The sequence below is a fragment of the Manacus vitellinus genome, unplaced genomic scaffold, assembly GCF_001715985.3.
Source record: "Manacus vitellinus isolate BGI_N305 unplaced genomic scaffold, ASM171598v3 scaffold_5_pilon, whole genome shotgun sequence".
NCBI classification, from domain to species: Eukaryota; Metazoa; Chordata; class Aves; order Passeriformes; family Pipridae; genus Manacus; species Manacus vitellinus.
The window spans coordinates 32200690-32227055 of record NW_021940682.1 but is presented as its reverse complement, the minus strand read 5'-3'; the positions used below and the strand labels follow the sequence as shown (position 1 = coordinate 32227055).

Here is a 26366-nt window from a genome sequence, read left to right as displayed (position 1 = left end):
ATTTGGATAGCAACTTGAAACTCTCTCAGAAGACTTTAATTCTTTAGATATTTATTGATACAGTATTTTGAAGTACTAGTAATCTCATAAAGGTATATTATAAAAGAATGCCATACTAAGAGGAGATGATGAAGAGGACTGATTTGCTTTTAGTTTGTTTGCATGGGAAGGTTTCTCCCTTACAGTTGAAGACCCATTATATGAATTTAAATGGGAATAAACCCATAATAACTTTGGTTTGTTTTAATCAATTGTAGGTAAAACTAATAATAAATCATGTTTTTCAGGGGAAAAACCCCTCATTTGAATCCAGTGGTGTTTGTGAAAACTCCTATGTGCAGAAGCCCTCAGAGTAGAGTAGTTGTGTGCTGTAAGTATAGTGCAGACAGACCCTGCCAGAACCAAACTGTTGGGGATGGTGAGTTTCACTCACGTGCTCTTGGTCTACTCAGGTTGTTGTTACTATCGATGTTCTATAGCCATGGTGGCACAGATGAAGAGAGCCTTGTGATAATTTAGTTTAGCTTATTCTAGCAGGCAGGAAACCCTTTTGCTTTTTTCACTGTATTTGCCCCAGTTGCTCTCCTGCTGCGTTTGCATTTCTGCAATCTGTTGCTTCGGTTTGTGAACCTTGCAAAATACAGGTCAGAAAGGTGAGGAGAGACTAGTACCCCTTTTCCATCAATTTGACTTTGAGGGTTATGTTTGTTTGCTTTGGGGGGGTTGTTTGTGGTTGGTTGTTTATTTCACACCCCTGCAAAAAACTGCTGTTTGTTCTTTTCCAAATTTCATTTTTGTGACTTTCCATTTAAAGTAGTATTGTTGAACTGAGTGTGTTCTGAGACAAAAGTTTTGCTCTGAGAGATTGACACCTCTGCACTTTCCCTTTCTGTCAAATATGAAAGAAGGTGACTTGTTGCTGCCTTACCTACTACCACTTATTTCTTCATGACATCATTGCAGTAGGTCCTCTAGAAGCTTCATGAATTACTGTTTGTAGTTTGGAGCTGACAGCTTAAATTGATAAGGTGGAACATAGCTCTGTATACCTGTGGATGGGTGAAGATGACAATTAAGAAATAGGGAGAAAGTGATTTGCATTATTGTTTATGTAGAGAACATTTTACACAACACCATATTTGTAAAGAAAAATTAGCTTTATTTGTAAAGCAATGAACTATTGTTTTTTGATCGTGTTGCACTACATTAATGTGACTTACTAGCGTTTGTTTGAGTTGGACTATAGGAACTCTTTCCACTGGCTTTTACGGTAGCAGGGACTGAAAAATATGCTGGGTAGCTTTGCTGTTTTTCTATATGCAGTGTATAATTACTTACACACAAGCTGGGACAAAACTTTTGTTTGCCTCTTTGATAAATGCTTCATTTAGGATTTGTGACTGGATAAACTTCCCTTGGTTGTTTTATCTTGTTCTGGGCCTCAAGGTACTCATCCTTAAGGCTATTCTGGGATTTTTTTAATGCCTTTTTTCCAGCAGAGGGAGAGGAGGGATGTTCTGCTTGATTAGTGCTAAATGAACCACAGGTTACAAGTTGAAATAAAGACCACAGAGCCATGGGTTTACAAACTGGTTAAGATGGATGACAACAGTGAACTGCTTTGGGTTGCATTTAGTGTTAGTTGCAATGAGCTGACTGACTTGAAGTCAGATCTTTTTAGTGAAAATGCATCATTCCTATTCCATCTGGAGCTCATCAAAGCTGTGTCTGTCAGCGTTGCCTCTTACTCTTTTATTGAGTTATTGTTCATCATAATCGTATTCTTTGTCCTTGGGCTTACAGCTTTAGTCAATTTGGCTCTGACCAGTTGTATTTATCTTTTTTTAATTGTGCTTTCTTTTTTTTCTCTTTTTCTTTGAGAACTTGGTTGAGTCATTTTTCACTTTGTTCTTTTAAGCTGGCTTCCCTGTCCAGCAGTCTTTTCTATTAAAGTCGCATTTTGAGATGATAGTCTCATAAATGTAATACTTCCCGCACACATTGCTTGTGACCTGTAAAAAATAAGTATTTTATGGCATACTTTACTTTGAACATCTCCCTAGACTTTACACATCTTGTTCGTCAAGAAAAAGAGATCTGTGCTGCCTGTGGCAACTGTTACCTGCACACAAACGGCTGAGGCTGGCATTCTCTCCATGGCAGAAGACCCACTGTAAGATTAGGGGTGCTTTAGCAAATATTAGGGTGTGGTTTTGTACACAAAACCCTAGAGTATTAGTGCGTGATACTGAGATAATAAGGAGCCAGTTTGGGTCTGACTCGAGGCTGCCTGCAACTCTGGCCAGCAAACAGGGTGGCTTTCTTATGGTCCTGAAGATTTGGCCACACGTTGTCGAGTTCTCCGATGCTCTGAATCAGCTTTGCATTTCCTAAGCTTGGGTGTTGTTTTTCTACATGTGCTCGTGCATGTCATTAAACAGTAAAAAACTTTTTATCATGCACATATATATTTATAAAAATCTTTCTGACCAAGAAGAGGATGCAAAAGAATTTAAGGATATCTTATTTTAATGGTGTGGAAAAAGTGCTTGCTTTGTTTATACTCTTAAAGGGTAAACTTGAATAGTTGCATTGTGGATGTGTCTAAACATGCCTGTAGTGTTCTAGTTTGATATTTAAATGCTAACAAATTAGCAATGAAAGAGTTTTGACTTTGTATTTTGTAACTGGATAATAAGTGAATTAGATGGAATAAGCAACTAAGAGTCTAATTATCTGAAAACTCTGTGGCTACAGTATCTTAGGAGTGTGTTAGTTGCTCTATTGTCTTCTGGTCTGTAACACAGGAAATTTTTTTTGTGTAATAAATAATAAAAGCTAGCGTTTAATGGCCAATTAAAACTGGTTATTAAAAACAGCCTTTGTATTGGGAAGACAGCTGTCTTATCATGGGAGGGGATGGACACATTGTGGTATAATAAATTTCTAGTCAGGAGGGCTGTCCAGATCATGAAAAACATAAGCTGGTAGACCTACATGCATTAAAAAAGGTATGCACAGTACATTACAGCATCTGTAGTTTGTCAGGCCTGAAAGGGGCCCAGGAAAGAGATAACATCTGTATATTTGTAAATATCAAACTACAAAGAAAACTTGAGACTTTCCTATCTGGCACCTCTTCACTTTGTTCTAACTTGAACAGTGATACTACCTATACTTAATTTATACTTTTGACTACTTGTGAATTTTTAGTTATTCTTTGTAACTCTGTAATTACTCTACAACTTTTAGTTAGAAGACATCAAGTTGCTTAAATTTTAGTGCTGTGCTAGTTGTAGAACCAAGAGCATTTGGGCCTGTAGAGTTAATGTGAATCTCATGGTCAAACAAACTTGTATACTGTGGTGGATGTTTCTGCCATAGCCAGCATGCTATTTTAGAAATATAAAAGGGCTTCTTTTTTTGTTAGGGTTTCAGTTTGTGTGTTCAGACAGCTAATCAAGACCAGAAAGATTTTTATCTCTTTAACATGTTATTCTTCAGGACCTACAAACTTTTTTTTTTAATTTAAACATGAGGATACTAACATGTTTAGAGTTTTTGACCCAAATATTGTAACTTGAGTGAGAAAAGTGGTAAGGGAGAACACGGATCATTTAGTTTTTCTTTATTTTTTTTTCCAGAAACAAAAGTAAGTTTCATGAAATTTTAATTACTTCATTTGATTTTTTTAAATGTCTTTTTGGAGGTGTGAGTGTTTGACTCTTAAGTTGAGCAGAGTTGTGTAGAGAAAGCAAGTCTGAGAGATGTAGGTACAGCTTACAGAAATTTTGCTGACAACAACACAAGTCATTTCCAAAACAGCATTTGTAAAGGAAGTGAGCAGTTCTCTGCAGCTCAGAGGAGTATGTCTGCTAAGTTCCAAAAAGAAATTACATGTTCAGCTTGTCCCTTCCGAACATGATGTGAAGTTCCATGTGTTTATGGCTTTCGTATTGGAATGTTGCAAAACACTGCAAATGGCAATTAAAACACAAAATTTTGAGGAAGGGCTGAGTAACTGGAAGTGTAACAGCTAGTCTGGCTTGTGTTTTTGAGAACATATCTTTTCATTCACCCAGTCCCACTGATTAGCACAGAATGTGAAATTTCAGTCCTGATTTTCACGAAAAAATGATAAAGTATTTCAGACTGTGGTCTAGTTAAAACATAGGCTTTGGAAATGCATTACTAATTTGATTTGGTTGCAAAGGGGGCCAGAACAGCGGTGCTCACTTTGTTTCTTAGCATGTCTATCTGCAAGACTGTGATTACTATAGTAGAGCAGAAATAATTCCTCTTCATGCTTGATATCCTTCTTGTAACTAAGGAAGTTGGAAGAGGTCAAAACTGGTTCCTGGTGCCAGCAGAGCATTTGTTTAAATAGCTGAGACTAGAGAAGTAATACTTCCTGTATTTTTTCCTTACTTTTCTGCATCTAGGAAGGAAGGGTGTATTTAGGTAAATTTCTATGGAACATGTATGAAGGAGAAAGGGTTGTTGGGTCTTGTGCAACATCCATCAAGACAACTCTTTTATCTATGCTTGCAGTTGCTGGTTCAGATCATTCTTAATCATCTAAGCACACACCTTGCTGACAGACTGGTGACTGAATGAATTCCTTGCTGGCTGCAAAACCAGCGTGATGCAAGAAGAGATTTATAGGGAACATCAGGTTTTCTGTTGTGTATTGATTTAAATTAGAACAATGATGATATTGGGCACTTTGCTTGCCCTGCCTGCCCTTCTCCCCACACCCTCCCCTAGTTATATTTAGACTCTGCTGCCCTAATAATTCTCTCCCTGTTTTGTTGGTGACTTGAAAGCCTGTGTGATACAGCCGTGATCTGTTTCAGAGGAGTTTCTTGCTGCTAGGGAAGTGTAGCAGAGCTGTGGACTGCTGCCTACTTTGGTATTTTGGCAATGCTGACCTCAGAAAAATAGGTTAGTGTACATATATCTGCTGTAAGACTGTTGGTTGCCTGTTTGGATCTGTCTACCAAGACTAAATTCTACTTCTCTGAAGTCATCATTCATATACACAGATGACTAGAATTACATTTCTTCGGGACATCAGCCTTAATCTTGCTGTAAGATGTCATGTTTAGGCCTGTCCCAGACGGTTCTATGAACCTGCTTTCATTAGCTACAGCGATAGGATGAATCAAACTGAGAACTGGACAGACTAGGTGAAATATGAAACCCTTACTTAAATTACCTTAAGAATGAGGGATTTTTTTATTGAAGTGTTGGGACAGTGCAATTTACTGAGGATTAAATCTACTTGATTGACAATGCTGAAACTTAGATTACCTGTTTGTTGGGGTTTTTTATTTATTAATATTATTTATTTTATTTGCACTCTCTTTATAAGCAGCAGTTGATATTTTCATACGTTCAAGGCAGTGGATCATCTGATGATGGTTGTGGGTATATTTGGCTTACAACAAAGATTCCTAGCTTTGCAGCATGTTTTTTGTGGAATCCAGCTTGTTTTTCTCTATCTGTCATATCTGGTAACTTGAACTGTTCTATCTAGGGTGTGTGTGTGCGTTTCTTGATAGAAAAATTAATAGTGGATGCTGAAATACCTCTGATACCAAAACCAGGTAAGGCAGTTTCTGTTCTGGAGAAGTGTGTAAGAGTCCAGGAACCCTCTGCAGGCTTTTGAAGTTCAGCTTTTGCCTGTTGGCAAAGCAAACTGTGAAAGTAAATATAAAAGCTGAAGGTTAACATTAAACACTGCTAGGCTTTCTTAAACCTTCTTAGACCATTGTTTTTCACTGAGAAGTTATTACCTTCCTTCCAGTAGACATTCATGAACTTCATTCATATTTCAAATTAAATGATTCCACTGATTAAGGTTAGTTACGTTTTAAAACAAATTTTTGCATGTTTTTGTAAGGAATTTATTATCATTTACAGTCAGTGTTTAACTTATCTCTTAATTGTCTGTCTTTGGTGATAATAGAACATATCTCTATAATAAAAAAGCGGTATAGCTTGTTAGTAGCCCATCAGCAGATTGAGGCAGTTGAAGCTCAGGCCCCTCCAACTACCTAACACACTGTTTGCCTGGTCTACTTCAGACTTAATTGCTCTGGCCTTTTTGACCAAATATTCCTACCACACTTAAAATTGAAAGCTGTCCGGAGGACCACAGGTTAATCTTGACATATCTGTTCCCATTTAGCAGGTAGGATGCAGTTGTTGAACACATGAAGCAGAGCTTCTGGAAAGAAACTCTCATTTCCATTGCCTCTGAAATTGCCTCTGAAAGGAATTTATTTCACTTGGCCAGAACTGTGCTGAAATATGTACCAATCCAAGGGAGAAGGGGCTGATTCACTCCAAAACCCCAGGATGCTTTTCTGAACCAAAATTTTCCAGGGGCAGCAGTGATGTTATAGAATAGTCCCTCTGTAGCCCATGAATAAGTAAACGTCTAATAAACACAAACCCGTGGATTTATTAAATTTAAATTAAATTTAATGAAACAAAACAGAATTCTGTCCCTGTCTGCCCCTCTTTGAATAAGGAGATAAAAATGAAGTTAGGAATCCAGTGAAAGTCTGAAAGTTAGAATATTTTGTTTTTCAGTAAAAGCTCAGTCTGTTCACTCTACCAAATGTTTCAATGGAAAAAAATTTTTTCATTTGAGAGTGGGTTTTGACAGCCTTGCTTTGCACATTGCTTGTTGTCTTGGGATAGAGTTAATTTTCTTCCTAGTAGCTGGTGCAGTGCTGCATTTTGGATTTAGTATGAGAATATCATTAACACACTGTTGTTGTTGTGAAGTAGTGTTCACTGTAAATCAGGGACTCTTCAGCATCCCATGCTTTGTCAGTGTGGATGTGCACAAGAAGCTGTGAGGGAGCATGGCCAGGAGAGCTGGCCCAAACTGGCCACAGGGATATTCCATACTGCAGAATGTCATGCACAGTGTATGAACTGGGGGGAGTTGGCCAGAAGGGGCCAAGTGGTGCTTGGGGACTGGCTGGGCATTGGTCAGTGGGTGGTGAGCAATTATACTGTGCATCACTTGTCTCTCTTGTGCTTTATTCCTCTCTTTTTTTGTCTCTCTTTTCATTATCACCATTACTATTTTTACATTTTACTTTATTTCAGTTATTAAACTGTTGTTGTCTCAATCCACAGGGTTTACCTTTTTTGTCACCTGTCCTGGGGCGTAATGAGTTAATAAAACAGACTAGATTTGCTAGAACAAAATTATTATAAGCATTCATTATATTAGTTTAACAATCACTGGTCACAATGTTGATTTTGTGCTCTCATAGCTGTTCTGCTTGTTCTCAGAGTTACTTGCAGTGTGTGCTCTCTGTTATGCTGTTTATCACCTGTAGAATTTGGTCTAAGGTTATCATGCTGTACTTTAACATGGGCAACCTGGTCTAGTGGAAGCTGTTCTGCCCATGGTAGGGGGGTTGGAACTAGATGATCTTTAAGGTCCTTTCCAACCCAAACCTTTCGATGAATCTATGAACACTGGCTTATGATGTGACAGAATTGCTGGTCACAAAACTAATCTGGTATTTGTACTCAGTGTTTCCGTCATCTCTGTACTTTGTGAGCCATCTATTAGAAACTATTAATAATTAGACCTTTTCCATTTCATCCTCTAAGAGTTAACTCGTCCTATGGAGGAGACATGATTCCACATCTTCCCCTTCTCTGCCAGGCTAATAAAATTAGCTCTTGAAAATTTTGAATATCTTTAGGATGTGGAAACTAGCATGGCCCTATTGCCAGGAACCGTGAATGTGTGCCAGGTCTTGTTTAGGGTTAAGCAACTATTTGCAGCTACTCAGATCCAGTGGACAGGCACTGTGGCTGCTCAGACCCTGGCGAAGGGTGATGCAACTGAACCAGAGGACCAGCCCGTGCCAGCGTCAGTCACTCCTTTTCACCAGAAGAAGTGGACACAAAAGAGCTCATTTAGAAAAGGAGAGCAAAGCAGGGCCATCATAAGAACAGGAGGAAGAGGCAGAACAAGAGGGAACCACTTAATCCCTATCCCGGAGTGAGCTGTGGGATATGCAAAAATGTTTCAGCTGTTGACCAGGTGAGCACATTACCACCTGGCTGTTCTGACTCTGGGGTAAGAGGCTAGTAGCCTGGGATTAAAGGGTATGGAAACCAAGCAGCTGGGATCACCTTCTAGAGAAAGGGGCATTGACAAGGTGAGTGGAAAAGGGCTACAAGCCCTCAGCCTCTGGGGGCAACTACTGTGGAGTGTGAAGGAAAGGCATCCATTCAAGGAAGATGTTACTTGTCACCCAGGCAAGTAGGCCACCACAGAGAGAGTTGTCCAGCACCTGAGGGGAATTAGCTTGTTAGAGATGATTTATTATGACCCAGGCAATGCACAGTCACCCACAGATCCAGAAGAATTCCAATGCACGTGACCCACAAAGCAGAAATTTGTACAGTGTATTGTATGCCAGTTTACTGGACTATATGCATCCTGTGGCCGAGCGTGTCAGGCTCACAGGAGTATAATGCTCTAGTAGCCACCAGTGCAGGGTACCCTAATGACATTCACCTATGCAGGGGCATTACTATTTTTGGAGTGAGAGGGGGATCCCAAGAGCTGTCTGTATTGGAAGCTGAAGTGAGCCTGACTAGGAGTGTGTGGCAAAAGCACCCCACTGTGACTGGCCTGGAGGCTCTGTTTATCCTTGGCAAAGACTATCTCAGGAGAGGATATTTCAAGGGCCCAAATGGTACCAGTGGGTGCTCAGTACAACCTTGGAGGCAAAGGAAGTTAAGCAGCTGCCTGCCTTGCCTGGTCTCTTGGAGGACCCTTCTGTTGTAGGTTGCTGAAGGTCAAAGAACAGATGCTGGTTGCTACCACAACATTGCACTGGCGGCAGCATCGCACCAACCGAGACTCCTGTGATTCAACTGAAGAGTCAAGGAGCGATCAGCAGGACCCACTCATGCTTCAATAACCCCATATGGCCAGTGTGAAAGTATAATGGAGAGGGGAGACTAACAGTGGACTATTGTGGCCTGCCTGAATGAAGTCACACCTTGGCTGAGTGCTGCCTTACTGGACATGCTGGAACTCCAATACGAACTGAAGTCAAAGGCTCCAAGTGGTTTACCACAAGAGGTATTGCCAATGCATTTCTCTCAATCCCTTGGGCAGGCCACAATTTATTTGCACTTAGAAGGATGTCCAGTATGCCTGGAATCGACTGCCCCAGGGGTGGAAACACAGCCCTCTCATTTGCCATGGACTGATCCAGAGTGCACTGGAACAGGGTGAAGCTCTAGAACACCTGCAGTACATGGATATTATTGTATGGGGCAATACAGCAGCAGAAGTTTTTGAGAAAGGGAAGAAAATAGTCCAAATCCTTCTGAAAGCTGATTTTGTCATAAAATAAAGGTCAAGGGACCTGCATGGGAGATTCAGTTTTTGGCAATAAAATGGCAAGATGGATGTTGGCAGATCTCAGTGGATGTGATCAACAAAATAGCAGCAATGTGCTTTATACTGTTAACCCCTAGGCTTTTGGAATTGGGGATATAGAGGATCTGAGACCTGCTATACTTCAGCTGAAAAAGAGATACTGGCAGCTAATCATGGGGCTCAAGCCACTTTGGAGGCGATTGGTGCTGAAGCGCAGCTCCTCCTGGCACCCCGACCAGGCTGGATGTTCAAAGGCAGGGTCTTCCTCTACACATCGTGCAGCTGGTGCTACATGGAGTAAGTGGATTGCAGCCATCACACAGTGAGTTCAAACAGGAAATCCCAGTTGTCCAGGAATCTTGAAAGTGATCATGGACTGGCCAGAAGACAAAGATTCCAGAATGTCAACAGAGGTGGAGGTAACATGTGCTCAAGAGGCCCCACTGTATAATAAACTACCAGAAAAAATGAGATGCAATGTACCTGCTGTATTACAGAAAAGCATCAGAGATGGCAGAACATTATGCCCAGTATATAAACTGGCAGGACTGGAAGGGGGCTGATCACTGCTTGGAGACCAGCTAGGCATCAATCAGTGGGTGGTAAAGCAGTTGTATTGTCTTTCTTGGACTTCATTCCTGTCTCTTTATCTCTCTTCTCATTACAACAATAAGAATTATAATTTGTTTCAGTTATTAAACTGTTCTTATGCCACAGGTTTTACCTTTCTCTGGTTCTCTTCCCCATTCCACAGGGGAGGTTGGGGAGGGACGAGTGAATGAGCAGTTGTGTGGTATTTAGTTACCAGCTGGGGTAAAACCATGACACTTGTGCTTTCTAATGTATATCATCCTGGGAGTAGGGCTTGTGGATTTTTGGATTTCTGCTTGTATTACAAGGGCACAAGTATTGCAATGGAAAACAGTGGTCAGAAGTATTTTCTTTCCCCTGGCAGTTTAGAACATAATAGCAGTCATAAGTATTCTATATGTTTTATTGTGGGTGAAGCTGGGGCTTAACTTTTCAGCAGGGATGTTTTGTAGGTGTTGGATCAGACTTAAAATGTCTGTGGAGCGTGACAGTTATCACAGCTTTTTGTTTCAAGTTTTAAGAGTGCATGCAATATTAAATATAATCAGGGTGTCTTTTTTTTATTTTAGGAGGCTGAATATGGTGGACATGATCAGATTGATTTATATGATGATGTAATTTCTCCATCTGCAAATAATGGAGATGCCCCAGAGGATCGTGATTACATGGATTCTCTCCCACCATCGGTTGGGGATGACGTAGGTAAAGGAGCTGCACCAAATGTTGTCTACACATATACTGGAAAGAGAATTGCCTTGTACATTGGAAATCTTACTTGGGTAAGTATCTTACTGCTATTAAGTTGTAGACAGGAATTTTAATTATGGACAATAACTATTTGTAACATTTTTTTGCTTTACAGTGTTTTATATGAAATATTACGAGTACAAAAAAAGCAGGTGATTTTGGTTTGGTTGGTGGTGTGAGGTTATTTTTATTTATGGTTGTGTTTTTTTCCCTTTTACCTGAAATTTAGTGAACCTATCTGGAGCTGTTCTGATGTCTTAAAAGTTGAGAAAGTCTTCAGTAAATACAAACTTTCAAGTTTCTGTCACGTTTTAAGTGTTACGAAGGGATGTTTGTGCTACTATCTTCTTAAGTTTCCCAGAGAACTGAATGAAAGAGGAGAACAAGTTTAAACTATGAAATACTTTATGCCTGTAGATACTTTAACGTTACTGAACAAACACAATTTTTAGTAAACTTTTGCGGAAGGTTTTAGTTTAAAAGGAGGTGGAAAGCTCTCTAGGATTTTCTTGAAATCACTTTTCACATTTTTCCAGGGGCTTTTTCTGCTGGCGGTGACTCTTATAACACAACTGTTTTCAGGTATTTGTCTTGAGGCTTATTTCTTCTACCAAGAAGTACAGGTTTGCAATAACTCGCTGAACTACAGTCGTCCTAAAGACAATTACCGTTGTTAGCATTAAAGCATTTTAAAATCAATTGCAGTTAAGCAAACAAAGTGCAAGAGCTGGTCAGTAGCTGAATTAAGTGAAACTTTTACCTGTTTATGTGAAATCAAATTCTTCCAGGCCCACACATGCAAAATTCTTATTTGTTTTTTTTCCATTTTCTGATTAATTTCTTACTAGTGCTAAACTTGAAAAAAAATGCTTTTATGGGTGTTTTTTTCATTAGTTATTACAGTATTTCAGGAGCTAATAGGTAAGTAAAGGAGCTGTTGACTTAACAGTTGTCCTGTTTTGAAATACCTGAATGGAATCAGTAAAATTTGCATGAATTAGCTGAACTTATCCAAGTCAAGTGTCTGAATTTCTAAAGCAGGTAGGGTAGTGTTCAGCAATTTGTACCTGTTACTCTTTGGCTTCACAAATTAGGTTATTTGCAGAAAGTGCATTTATTTACCGTAGTGTTGGTATTGTGTTTTCTTTGCATTTAGCTTTCAGCAAAATAATTTGTTGAATTTTTAAAAGAAGCTTTTATTTGAGGGAGATGGGATAAGTAGTTCAGAATCTTGAAAGCCTGCCTTGTACTCCTCATATGAAATTTAAAGGAGTGATGGAATTATAGAAGTAGGAAAAAACCCCATAAATATTAGTGTATTTATGTGTATTTGGATATGAGTGAAATTGTTAAACATTACATAGTAATTAATAGGAAGTTACAGCAAGTAGATTTGGTTAAGTGGAAGCAGATGTTTCTAACCATAGTTTTATGTACAAGTTTCCCTACTTTTGTCTATAGATCCTGCTTTTTTGTGCAAATAGTATGTAGTTCACTAAAGTCTCACTAGTCAAAGCTCTCATAAAAAGCACCTGGTTAATAAGGTATTTAAAATTGATGTTTGTATGCAAATAATAGTATTAGAGGGAGAAAATGTGGATTGGGTGTGGAAAAAGTAGCAGTATTTCAGTACTATTTCATTAGCCCAGTTTAAGCTTTGCACTTTCAGAAGACAAAAGTGGTGCAATTACAAATTTTTTTTTGTATACTGTAACTGGTATACTGTGTGAATGGGGTTGATGCAATGTAGCATATGGGGAAGCATGTATATTAAAAAATCAGTTTTTTGAGAATTGTAAAATAAAAATGAGTACTTTTCAAAAGTTAGAATATATTGACAGCTGAATGAAGTGTTCCTCTGGATCAATTTCACACACACACAAAATACATGGAAAACTTAGTTGCCCTTTGCCTGATGTTTTAGATAAGCTTTCATAGTTGAATGTTAAAAATATTTTTCAGTGGACAACAGATGAAGACTTAACTGAAGCAGTTCATTCACTGGGGGTAAATGATATTTTGGAGATAAAATTTTTTGAAAATCGTGCTAATGGCCAGTCTAAAGGGTAAGGACTTGTTATTTGTTTTTTCTGTATGTGTATGTGGACTGAAGTTTAGGAGCAAGAAAATGGGGAAGGAGTTCTCAGTTTTTATAACTATCAGTCTGTGAACTGATAATCTTTGCTTATTGATCAAACAATAGTTGGACATGTAATTTCATACTAATGACTTAAATTTCAGGCATAAATTTTTATGATGGTATTGTGTGTCTCACTACTTTGTAAGTTAAAACTTGTTGGCCGTCTTCATTAAGACTATTGCTAGATTCATTAGTGTGGTGGTTTTGTTTTTTTCTTTTATGTCCTAGAATAAATTATCTTCTCTGTTCTGAAAACTAGACTAAGACCTGTGAGACAGTTTCTGTATATGGTTTTCAAGTATACTTTTGTTTAATGTGTGTTATCTTTTCCATGAAGCATCAGGATATCCAGAAAATGGAAAAACTGTGGTGTAACTCTTTTGTTTCCTTTCAGGTTTGCCCTTGTGGGTGTGGGATCAGAAGCATCCTCCAAAAAGTTGATGGATTTGTTGCCTAAAAGAGAATTGCATGGGCAGAATCCTGTTGTAACTCCGTGTAATAAACAATTTCTGAGTCAATTTGAAATGCAGTCAAGGAAAAGTAAGCTTTTCTTATGTGCTGTCTTGGAAAAACAGAAAAAATAGTATGGCAGGTTTTTTTCTCAGCATATGATATCTTCTACACAGTTTAAAATAGCTATAAAATAGAGTCTAGCTGCATATTTGTTTAAAGAAATCACTTAATACACCAAAGAGCTACTGCACTCTCTGAAAGAAGGTTGCAGATTTGTGCAACTCTTAACAGCTGGGGATGCTTTTTCAATTTCTTGGGGATGTAATTTTTAAAAAAGCACAAGAAACTTAACATTTGTAGACAAACTGGACTAAATTCCAATGTCTGGACCATCTGTGTTTATGACAGAACAGGGAAGAAAGGTTCTGTGTTGTACTTCAGCACCATGTCTTGTGGTTCCCAGTCCTAATCATTTGTGGCCTTGGGCTGCATTGGAGGAAGGACTGGCAGTCTCTCCTGGTGCTCTTCTGTCAGTACAGAGCGTAGTGTAACACTGCCATACTTCAGCAAAGCACACTTTCCTCCCCAGATGCTTTGGGTTTGGGTACAAGGAACAAGCTAGTGCTCATAGGGTCATGCTTTAGCACTGCATAAAGCTTTAGACCGAGTGTTAAAATTCTTTAACTTATTTTGATGTATGTAATGTCACTTCTGCTTTTCCATTGCAGCCACACAGTCTGGCCAGATGTCTGGGGAAGGTAAAGCTGGTCCCCCAGGAGGAAGCTCACGAGCAGCATTTCCACCTAGTAATAGAGGTCGAGGCCGTTTTCCAGGTGCCATTCCAGGTGGAGACAGATTCCCTGGACCAGCAGGGCCAGGAGGTCCACCACCACCTTTCCCAGGTAAAATTATTCATCTATGGAGTTTCAGTTTTATTTGTGTTTTCTTGTTTTAATATGGCATACTTATTTGGGAAATGATAAAAATTAAGGCAGTTCAGTAATGAGCCATTATCAGTGTTCACAGCTAAATTGTAGGATTGACTGTTTCTTTGTTGATATTCAACAGGGAGTTGTACTTACTAAATTTAATAGCAAGATAACATTTTTAGATACATATTTTTTAATTATTAAAAAAATAAAATAGATCATGATAGCAAGTAGATTTGGCTTTAATGCAGTTCTGATTTGCTGTATGGAGTGAAAATGCCTGTGTTGCAGAGGGTAAGGTAACTGATTTCCTTATTATATTGCAAGCTTGCACATGATCAGAAATTCAACTTTGATTCCTGTCCATTGGCAGGGCAGTTAGTTGGCACTTAAAATACCAGAAATTTGAAGAAGAGGTGTTCATGTTTAGTCAGATATCTGACATGGATGAAATCTGTTAAACAATTAGGTTTGCACTGCAGTGAAGTTCTTTTTTCAGCTGAAGTATTTTTTAGTAAATGTCATTCAGTAGTAGACTGTCTACCAGCAGTCAAAGGGACGTAGTCAGACTGAAAGACCACTGAAAGTAGGTTTGGATACTGCGTTTATGATACCTTCTCTGATATAGCTTTTTCCATATTTTTAATATATATTTGTGTCTTAAGCCCTATATGAAAGACTAGCATCAGGTGTGAGTAGGATGCAATGTTTTCTAGCTTTTGTAAGCTTTGGGGGGTTTTGGTAACAACAGCAAGTTGTGTTTTGGGGAGGGTGGGAAGTTGTCAGTTTTCAAGATAATGTTATTCTTTTTAGATATTTGTAGATATCTAGTATTAATAGATACAGATAAGTTAAAAATTTTCTAAGCTACTGGACCCAAAGTGGGACCGTGCATGTCTTGTATATGTTGCACAATGTTCAGTGAGGGTTCCTTTTGGTTTTTTGTTGTTGTTTTTAAGAATAGAAAAAGGCAAGAGTGTTAAAGTATTTTATTTCTTTGTACTTATTCACTCAATTTTATTTGTTTGTTTTTATTTTTATTTTTTATTTCTTTATTTTAGCTGGACAAACTCCCCCACGTCCACCTTTAGGTCCTCCTGGCCCACCAGGCCCACCAGGCCCTCCGCCTCCTGGTCAGGTCCTCCCACCTCCGTTAGCTGGACCTCCTAATCGTGGTGACCGTCCACCACCACCAGTTCTGTTTCCAGGACAACCTTTTGGTCAGCCTCCACTTGGGCCACTTCCTCCAGGCCCTCCACCACCAGTTCCAGGCTATGGGCCACCACCAGGTCCACCACCACCTCAGCAGGGTCCACCTCCACCTCCGGGTCCATTTCCCCCTCGTCCACCTGGCCCTCTTGGGCCACCCCTGACTCTTGCTCCTCCTCCACATCTCCCTGGGCCACCTCCAGGTGCTCCACCACCGGCACCACATGTGAATCCAGCTTTCTTCCCCCCACCTGCCAATAGTGGCATACCTACTTCAGACAGTCGTGGCCCACCTCCGACAGATCCATATGGCCGACCTCCACCATATGACAGAGGTGACTATGGGCCACCTGGAAGGTGAGTTCTTTTGGTCTAATGTGCTCGGGTAGCAGATTTTACTCCTCTTGTAGGAAGCATTTGGTTTTTCCCTTTTAATGCAAATGTTAGAAGCAATTAGAAGTAGGGCCAGAAGGGATCCCAACAGCCTTGTAGTTTGCCCCTTTTTACTTCTCCAGGGGAATATATCTGAGAAAGATATTTGCAGCAGTAAGAAAATCCTGAAATGCAACACCAGTAATCTCACTTTCCCTTTTCAGCTCTGAACTGTTTGTCTTCACTGTATTTGGCAGTGTCATCATTTCATGTGTTCTACATGTAAACTTATATATCACTTCTTATGCAGCAGCTTCTAGTTGTGCTTCTGTCTTAACTTGAAATTCTGACTTTTACGTGTGTCATCATGCTTTGCAGGCTGCCTTTTGAGAATGCTCTGGAGTTTTCCTTTTCAAATATGTGCATATGTTGAGATCATACCAAGCTCGTACCATTTTCATCTTCCAGCAGCACTGCTTGTCTGTTTTCTCTTCAGGATTCAATTAAAAGTTAGTGTTTGTCTCAAAAACCAGGTGTGCATTTACTGCAAGAGTTTTATCTTCCTCTCCTGTCAAGATGTTTCTGCTCATTTGGTGCAATCTTGCTGTGTTCGTAGCGGTGGCTTTTCCTATGGTTAATCCTATCTGGGACAGAGTTCTTAAGTCTCTGACTCGATTTGTCAAGTGTTTCACATCTTGTTTGAAACATCTTTTTCATCTGTGACTTCAAGCATCTCTGTCTTGCTGCTGTTTCTTAATTTTTGTATTTGTATTTGTCGCAGAAAATTTTGATATAAACTGTAGGAGACACTTTTTGCAGTTAGATTTGAATTTTTAGTAGTAATTTTACTGCTAGCATGAGACACACTTCTCTGGCTTAAAATGTTTTCTGCAAAGATGCTTTGCTTTGATTCGTTTATCACAAAGTTTGAAAAAACCCAAGTATTTGTACATACTATGTTCATATAAAAAAACCCTCTTGAAATTCAAGCTTTTGGCTTAATTGCCTGAAATATAAGAAGACTATAAGGTGTTGGGTGTTTTTGGATGGACAAAATCAAGGTTGTCTGCAGTTTATAGAATGTTTGGGGAGGGAAGGAGTGGGAATAGGACAGTATAACTTACTGTCCAGTATTTTCATTAATAATGTTAAAGCTATCATCCATAACTATTTAAATTGTCATTAATTATATATCATAGGCGTTTCACTGGAAATAACATGTCCATAAGAGAAAAATTACATATTCCATTCTATGGGAGGCACACGAAAAATAATACTCAAAACTCAGGGAGGTATGAATTTTTAGACATTTCCTCTTATGCTAAACTGGCTATAGGATCTTGTTCCACTTCTTGCAATTAAGAGGATAGCATTGCTTATTATTCTGCATTTTCTTTCTACCAGAAGAACTAACACTGTTCTAGAAATAACAAGCAGTGGGCCAGTTTGACAGTCTCAGCATTTGTCTCTAACACATTTCTCCAAATTTTCTATGACACGGAGACTGGCTAATAGGACACTGCAAAACTTTTGGGAAAATTTAGGTTTACTTCTGTGACTTTGTAAACCCTGTATAGGTAGCTGATAATTAAAGTACAGTGTAATGAGTATGAGGATTCTGCTTTAATGCTTCCTCCTTACTGTGACTAGTTTGGAGATTAAATTGGAGCACCTTGAACTTGACCAGAAATTAAAAAAAAAAAAAAATTGCTGTAAAATGTTGACATAGCATTCAGAAAACTGAGTGTTTTAAAGATGATAACTATATTTGTTTTTCAAAAGTTACAGCGTTCTGGTCTTAGTTAAGATCTGGGAAACAGGATCATATAGTTCTGATTCCAGTATTGTTATAAAAATTATCTCTAATTTTGCTCAAAGTTGCATTGCCTATGTACATGTATTTCCACATCCATTCAATTGGGAATATCTATTTACATACCTTCAAGAATTTTATGCAAATTGTAAATATTTGTAAAGCACAATATTAAGTGCTGATGAATGTTTGAAATAGGTGGGATGAACAAAAAATAAGTCTATTTATACAGCAATGTATTAATTGTTTTTTGGGGGTTTTGTTTGGTGGTTTGTTTTTTTTTTTTAAGCTTTCAGGATTTTATACTGTAACAGTGGTCCTTAACAAAAACCAAAACCAAATCCAGATCCTGCTTTCTTTTCTGTTTGTCACTGCTTAAAGTTGCAAACTTGGATTGTTGAAATTGCAATGATAACTTCTGAAGTTCTGCTTAACCTTTTAAATACTAGTTTTATTGCTTGCAGAGAAATGGATGCTGCAAGGACACCTCTAAGTGAAGCAGAATTTGAAGAAATCATGAATAGAAATAGGGCGATCTCAAGCAGTGCCATTTCGAGAGCTGTATCAGATGCCAGTGCTGGTTAGTAAAACTCAATATGTTTACTATTCTTCCCAGCTGAAAAGAATTTGTAGGGTTCTTTTATTAGGAATCTGAAAGGCCTGAAGCCACATTTTCCAAAAAGGATACTGAAATTAGGTACAACCTACGACTGATTTTGTACTGTGCTTCAGTTTCTGAGAATGCCTTCTGAGTACTGACCTGGACAGTATTTTAATATTTGATTCTACAGTAAATGATCTAGATGGCTGTTGAAGAGAAGATACTCAAAATGATAATAGTGTTACAGATAGAAATCTATGTTTTAATTTGCATAATTTTCTGATCCTGAGTTTACATCATTTTCAGGAGACTATGGAAGTGCTATAGAGACCTTGGTAACTGCAATTTCCTTAATCAAACAGTCCAAAGTATCTGCAGATGATCGCTGTAAAGTACTTATTAGCTCTCTTCAAGACTGCCTTCATGGAATTGAGTCCAAGTCTTATGGTTCTGGATCCAGGTAAAACTTTCCTCTTCCATCTGCTCTTACTTATAAAAGAGAAGGTGTAGGGCAGGACTAGTTCACAGAGAAGAAACTGAAACTAAGTCATATAAGAAGCTTAGTGATTGCTTAGTTGCACAAGAAATGTGTGGAAGAACCGAATAAGCATTTCCTGAATTTAGAAAAAGTGCCTTTTCACTAGCCCTCCTTTCAAAATTGATCTGATTAGCTTAAATTTAACTCTGCTTTATTTCATGGTTTTGGCACATACTTTCTGTACACAGATTAGCAGCCATGTTGCAGTGATCGTTTGAGTTATGGTGGGTTTCCCCCAGCTGATTTCAGTCATCCTCCATTCTGAGCATGTACTTTCTGGCTTTTCTTTGCTAGATCAAAAAGTGGATGCCCCTTACTACCTGTAACTGAGTTCTTAACCACCACTGTTTATATCAGCTGTCTTTAATGTTATATACAAAAACATACCTACCTCATGGTAAACAGATATTTCTCTTATGTCTGTTTTTGGTCAAATTCATGCTCATAAGCAGAGCGCAAGAGTGGTACGTGGATGACTAATATTTTGAAGAAAAATTTAATGAAGTAATTTCTTTTAGAAGACGTGAACGATCCAGAGAGAGGGACCACAGTAGGTCACGAGAAAAAAGTAGGCGCCACAAATCACGTAGCAGAGATCGTCATGATGACTATTACCGGGAAAGAAGCCGTGAAAGAGAGAGGCATCGTGATCGTGACAGAGATCGTGACAGAGAACGAGACAGAGAGAGAGAATATCGTCACCGTTAAAGGTGAGCATTTGGTTCACGTTTTTTAACTTTACTGACTTACTAGAAGTAACCGCTCTAGTTTGAGATTATTTACACCATTCATGTCTGCATTTAAATGATCCTGCAGTATGTACTGAATCACTTTCTTCTTGCAGCGCCTGACATGAACATAGGTAAGTAACAACAGGTAACTGGTCTTGGGAGGGAGGAAGTCTGTGCAATTATCTTCTGCATTCTGCATGCCACTTCTTTTATTTTAGCTGGTAATAATGTTCCCAGTTTTTTATGAAAAGCAGTTGAACCAGTTCTTAAAAAAGCAGTAAGCCAGACCATTCTCTTTATAATCTTAGGAGATTATATGAAATTTCCTGTTTTATTTCTTAGTTGTACTTAAAAATACTAATTTTGTATTTTAAAATCTACTTGTGTAAGGACCGCAGCATTTTAGCCCTTCGTAAGCTCATGTGTGGATTATTTCAGTGTACATGCACTTGTCCTTGCACAAGTATGGTGGTGATTTTTTGGGTTTCAGTATTTGTGGGGTTTGTTGTTTTGTGTTGTTTTTGTTTTGTTTTTCCTGGTGAGTTTTAGTCAAATTCAGGAAATATTGCCAGATTTTTATCTTTATTTTATGAAATGTGACCTGTCAGTATCTTCTGCCTTCTAGCTAAATTCGTGTTTTAACCTTCAGTAAAATTTATGATTAGTTGTTCCCCTTCACCTTGACTTTTTCAGTCCCTCCTCCATATGATAGTCATGTTCTGAAGACTAGTAAAAATGTATGACACCAAGATTGATTCTTTTCTGGTTGTTCACAAACTAATGTGTTCTTTTATTTCATATATCTGAAGTTTGCATGCATGAGATGTCTAGACAGCTGGAGTAGCATGCTAAACAATGCTTTTTTTCAATGTACTGCTTTAAAATACATAAAAATATTTATATTTTATATAATATACCATTTTGAGAATTGGGAATTGAAGCTACTATTCCTTATATTTGACAATTGGGAAAAACCCCTACCTAATAGTTACTCCGTAGTGGTCTTTTCCCTTTTTAGAAGAACTTGCCACTACCTCTACAATGAAACTGAAGCTTGCAGACTTGTCTGTCAGCCCAGCTTCCATTTCTTACGTTTAACCTCAGATTTAGTTTCTGGATTTGCGTGTGTTATTGATTCATAGAAATTCATTTACAGAAGTTACAGAGCAAAACTTTTTAGAAATCATATAAAATGTAGTATACTCCTAAGTAAAAATACAATTTCATATGAGTTAAATGTCAGCTTTTCAGTCAGACTTCTGTGTCACTGTCTGACTCCTTTGGGAGAGAATGAATTCGGATGCTAAATGCTCTAGGGTGTTGAGAATTAAGTGGGGCGTTGTACTGGGTTCGTGTACTAGCAGGGGACAACACAAAGAAGTAACCAACCTAGAAAAGGGGAGTCAAAGGCTTAAATAGGAAGGTGAAACATGGCAAACGAAATAAAGATGGTGGTATATTTCTGTTAATGCCACTTTTTGCCATTAAAAAAGATTGGTAGAAATATTTTTGTAATTTAATAAAAATAGTAATGGTAGCTCTTAATTGTAAAATAACAACATAAAAATACAGATATAACAAAAGTAAATGTAGTTTTTTTTATTGAACTGGATATTTACCTTGTATAATAACTGCATATTTTTGATATTTGCAAATAGTTCTTACTGATAGTGGTAACCATTGAGCTGAGTAATGGATGTATTTCTAGAGTGTTTTCCTTCTGGTGGAGATGAGCAAGCCACACTAAAAATTGTTAACAGCCTGGAATTAAAGATAATTTTTTTAACCCTTGGCATACTTTATTAATCTAGCTTTAATTTTTGTGTATTTAGTGTTGTGCATATAGATATGGACTTACTGTGCCAAGTATAGATTCCCTACGCTGTTACCCCAAGAAAACATACCAAACAGCATTAGGTTGCATTTTATAATTTCCAAAGAACAATTTTAAAATGAGGCTGTGGTTTCAGTCTCAGTTCAGGTGGGATTTATATTTGCAACATCCTTCAGCTTTATTGTATGCTGGGACTTCTCTTTTCTTTCAAAGGGATGTGTTGGTAAGATTCCCTTGTGTGAAGAAAATAGGTCCTAAGAACTTGATTTAAAGGGCCAGTTTAGTCTACTACATGTAAATGAAAGCATTTGGTATTTTTTTCTTTTAAGTTAAGTTGTAAACATTTTGTCTTGTTGCTGTCTTAATGAAGAAGAGCTTTATTGTAGTTTTGTTTTTATATATTTATACACACACGTATAAAAAAATAGTTATCTCCTGGTTTGTATGTTTCATTTTCACTAAGATGTATGTTGCCATACATTTTTTGTTTCATTTTTTACATTGAATAATATTCATAAATGGATTTAACACTCAGTTATTTAATAAATATCAAAAGTGCTGAAAGGAGTTATTTCCCATAATACTGTGTTTTGCCAGACAACATGAAGTTACCTCTGTGCCTGCACCCTATGAATGGCACCTATACCTCTCCTAATTGTGTACCTATAGTCATAACTGTGATACTGTACTGGCATTTTTTTCCAAAGCGTTACACGTCTAGTTTAGAAGGATTTTAAAGGTCCAATGTGAACGTTTTTGTAAACAGTGAAATTCAGTTTGTACTGTATTACATTTATAAAGATGGGTAAAATTGGAATAACTTACAAAATGTGTTTATAACAATAAAATTCTATAAAAAGTTTAGTTGTACCATAGCAAGTGTTTACACTTCTGTTTGTACACTTCATGATTTAAAGTTAAATTCTTGCAAGATTTTTGTGCCTTCACTTGAGTAAGGCTTCATGTACATCGATAATCCGTTCTCCTGAATTACTATAAGCTGAATGTTTCCTTGAAACATCTTGCCTTTGATTATAGAAAGCCCATAGATATAAAAGAGAATAATGGATTTAAGACAAATGTCTAACCTGTATTAGTCAAAAACTAAGAACCCAATAGAATGACTTTTAGAAGGATTAACAACAATATTAATGTGTACAAACAGAATAGTAATGTAATTTCATCATCATGAGTCCTGACTTTTTTTTAGGCAGAATTTTTTTTAATTTAACTGATACTCAATGATGTATTTCCAGCTGATACATTGTCCCAATCTTAATCTGTCTGAATTTCTATATCTGCTGACTGTTAAATTTTTCATTTTATGTTTTTGTTATTGGGTTGATTGATTATTTCCTATTTAAACTGGATTTGGATTGAATTGCAAAGACAAAACCACAATATTGTAACAGTTGATATGTATGTAGACTTGTACTCCATATTTCGTGTTTATTCTCTGATTTTTTCTGCTCTCAAACCACTGTAAGCAAAATAATTTGATGTCTGAGGCTCATATGCTCCTTCAAAAACTGCTCACAGTTCTCTCTGAAGTGGTTTCAGCTTTGGAGTGATCCAAGAAGTAACATGGTTGGAATTTTTTTGGTGTCAGGAGGAGGGGAAATGGTACTCATAGTTTATGTAGTATTCATTATATTTTTGCTTCTATAAGTAGGAACAGGCCTGTAACAATGTTAACAACCACTTAAACATCAAGTGACGTATGAAATTAGCCTTTTAAGAAACCTTGTAAATGAAGAGAAAAATGCCTATTTTTTATAAGCTATTTTAATAATAAGCTTCTAGTTAATATTAACTAAATTGTGTGGTAGCATTGTTTGAGACTTGAGTATAAGTACCTGTGTAGAATTATTATCAGATCTTAATATTAAGGTATTGCAAACGTTACTTACCTTATCTCTTTTTTTAAAATGTGTGTTTTTGAGGAAGCACATATGTCGAACTGGCACTATTCTGCATTTAGCATTCATCAGAGAAATAATACTTTGTGTATCTGATTCAGTATTTGAAATCCAGCATAGCGTCACAGAGGCAAGGAGTGCCACTGCTTTATGTGCTTTTTACAGTCTGTTATATCACTGCTCTGGTGCTTTACAGAAACATAGTTTGTTCCTTAATGTTCAGTGATTTATCTCATTTTCTTGAGGGTGAAATGTTGATTTAAAAAATGAAATGAGTATCTCATGCTAGTTATTTTCAAAAGCATAACTTTTATTACTTTTTTTCCCATGAGTATATTGCTGTAATTTTATTGACTTCTGAGGTGTCTTTAGACACACTTATATTTTTGTGCTCCCCATATCCTGTGCTTTTTTCTTTTATTTGTGAAATCATTAGTTTTGACAAATTTGATCTGTATGAAAGTTCCCCAAGAAACTTTTAAGCTTCATAACATAAGAAACAAAGACATGAAAATGTTGATTTGATACAGTGTTCTCCAGAGAACGAACGAATTCAGTTTTTTCCTTTTGCTCATTGTGGTTTGAGAACTATGATTTCTTTTTACAAAAAAAATAAAAAAGGACACATGAGAGAGATATCTTCATTTTTATGTTTTTCTGTGGCAGCCTGATCTACCTTTTTGTCTCTTCCTCATATATTAATGTGAAAAATAATTGACAGTGAGTCATATCTTTTTAATTTGTAAACTAAAGATTGAATTTTCTGAACACACCTCACTGTTCATCGGTTATTTTTAGTGAATAGACAGGCTGGGATAGTAGGAGAAAGATACATGATGAATGAGACTAGTTTGGGAGTTTTTCTTCCCATGTAAAGTTATTTATAAAATCATGAAATTGCTGTGTTGATCTTTACTTATATGCTAAGATTGAACAAAGGTAGCAGGTAAGTACATGAATAATGGAGCGGGGGGAATAGGCAAATATGAGAAGGTGCTAGTGCTGGTAAAATTGTATGTGTATGATGAACAGAATCACATGTATCTTGGCTTACATGCAGAAAGACAAATAGAAAGTCCTTGAGACAAGACAAGCTTGAAATTCCTTCTTTCTTACTATGTTATAGCTAAAGCATCAGAGTATTTGGAGGTTTGTGATGTTCTGGAATGTAGGTTAAATTAAAACAAATTTTGGCTTTCAAGCTGATACTTTCTGTGGGAGCTTTGGTTTGTGTATTTCTTTTTCTTTATGTATAGAATAAAATAAAGGAGAATTACATGAAGGAATTCGTAGGAGCTTTTAGGATATACTAACAAAATGTATGTCATGCATTTTACTGAAATGTGAACATGTGAGATTGAAATTCAATCTCTGAAAATATCAGAAATTAAACTACTATAACAAAAACTTTATGGGTGTATGCACATACAGCTTTAAAACTACTGTAGAATTTTCACAATTTTAAAAGATATTTAAAGCTTTTATGTACTTATTTAAATAATTGGAATTAAAGAGAAAAAAAATCAGAGTTGCTACTGCAAGATGCTTTTGATATATACAGGCAATCTATTGGGTTTTGTTGTGTGTCTTTGTGGGTAAAAAAATGCTCAAGTTGCATCTTGCATAAATACCAAGATGTTTGATCACTGAAGTCCTGGGATTTCATTTGTGGAATATTCTGGCATAAACCCCTAACTTTTAAACTCACAAAACCTATTTAACAGCTAAGTCTGAAATTTGGGTTTTATTAGTAGAAATGCTGAGAAACTGATTGCTGTGTGGTGTTAAATTGTACAAACCTAACACATGCTTGGGACAGATAGCTTATATGTGAGCTTGAGGCAGATGGAAAACAGTATTGCTAAGAAATACTGACTAGAGATTTATTATTTTTTTAAAATTGTTTGTTGCTTCAATATTCTACTTGCTTGTAGAATACTGAAAAGGGCTTAGCATGAACGTATAATCCATACAGATTTATTTCTTTTTGGAACCACAAGGGTTTCCAGTTGTGCCGAGATATAGTGGCAGAATGCTTGAACCCAAAATGTACACCATTTTGGATTTTAGTTGGTCATGTTTTTAAAAATGAAGGTTCAGTGTGGTGCCGACCATCTTAAAAGCCCTATAATGAAAAGCGTTAATCCTAAATTCACTTCATTGTGCATTCTTTAGAGTCCCTGTAGTTCCATAAGTACCCTTACAAATCTAGCAAATTATTCCCAGGAACTGAAGCTTTCTTATGCTAGTATTATAAATCATATATATGGTGCTTTGGATCTGTTAACTGTCGCCACAGAAGTGATAAAGATCCATAATTTTGGCTGCAGCAATTGTATCATGAGAGCAGCAAATTCTGACGTGCAGTCTCACAGCTGTCAGTACTTAATTTCTCCACTAGAAAACTGAGATTCTCTCCTGCCTATTGCTAACTTAGCTTGCAACCCTGAACGCATTTTTCTTGTGGAGGCAGCACTTTGTCACTTTGCTACTAATTAATTTCAAAAGCACATAACACCTATGGAAATATTGGCCTCTGGGGAAGGAACTTCCTCAAAAGTTGATACGTTGATGACTTGGGAACGAAGTCTGTGAATAAGAAATTTCAGTCGCTGCTTTGGATTTGGACTAGTATATGTGCATACTGTAGTGTATAGAGCCTACTTGGTTATACTTTGGGATTTTTTTTTAAGATATTATTAACAGTCACTTTTAGGAAAAGAAGAAGAAAAAATGAGTACTTAGTTTTGAAATTATTGTACTAGTAGAACAATATTTGACAGCTGTGTACTGTTGCATGTTCATGAAATTGCTTCTCTAAATGTCTTGTTTTTCAAATAAACAATTTAATGTGTTGGGTGTTTAACAATTTAAGTATTTTGAAATTATTGAATGTTGAAATTGTGAATTATTAATGAAATTAAGATAGTTGATTGTTTTGTAATGGAATTCAACTGAAATCCAGTGTATGGAATTATACCTTCCCAAGTATTTTGTGAATTTTTACGGTAATTAACTCTGAATTGTGTGGTTCCTTAATTTACCAAAAT

General features: G+C 37.2%; 1 protein-coding gene across 4 annotated transcripts in view; it reads left to right on the top strand.

The window, feature by feature from the left end:
- Window positions 1-26366, top strand: part of CPSF6 (cleavage and polyadenylation specific factor 6) — a 33469-nt gene that overhangs the window by 1067 nt on the left and 6036 nt on the right. The window contains exons 2-10 of one of the 4 annotated variants that reach the window (XM_018080414.2): window positions 10600-10809; window positions 12740-12843; window positions 13312-13457; window positions 14099-14272; window positions 15361-15865; window positions 17080-17172; window positions 18158-18273; window positions 18601-18754; window positions 19354-19542. In XM_018080414.2, coding sequence (XP_017935903.2) covers window positions 10600-10809; window positions 12740-12843; window positions 13312-13457; window positions 14099-14272; window positions 15361-15865; window positions 17080-17172; window positions 18158-18273; window positions 18601-18754; window positions 19354-19540 — 1689 coding nt within the window. In that variant the 3' untranslated portion in view covers window positions 19541-19542. Of the gene's footprint in view, window positions 1-10599; window positions 10810-12739; window positions 12844-13311; window positions 13458-14098; window positions 14273-15360; window positions 15866-17079; window positions 17173-18157; window positions 18274-18600; window positions 18755-19350; window positions 19543-26366 lie in introns of all 4 variants that reach the window. The other 3 variants (XM_018080413.2, XM_018080416.2, XM_018080415.2) reach the window with 3 other exon arrangements.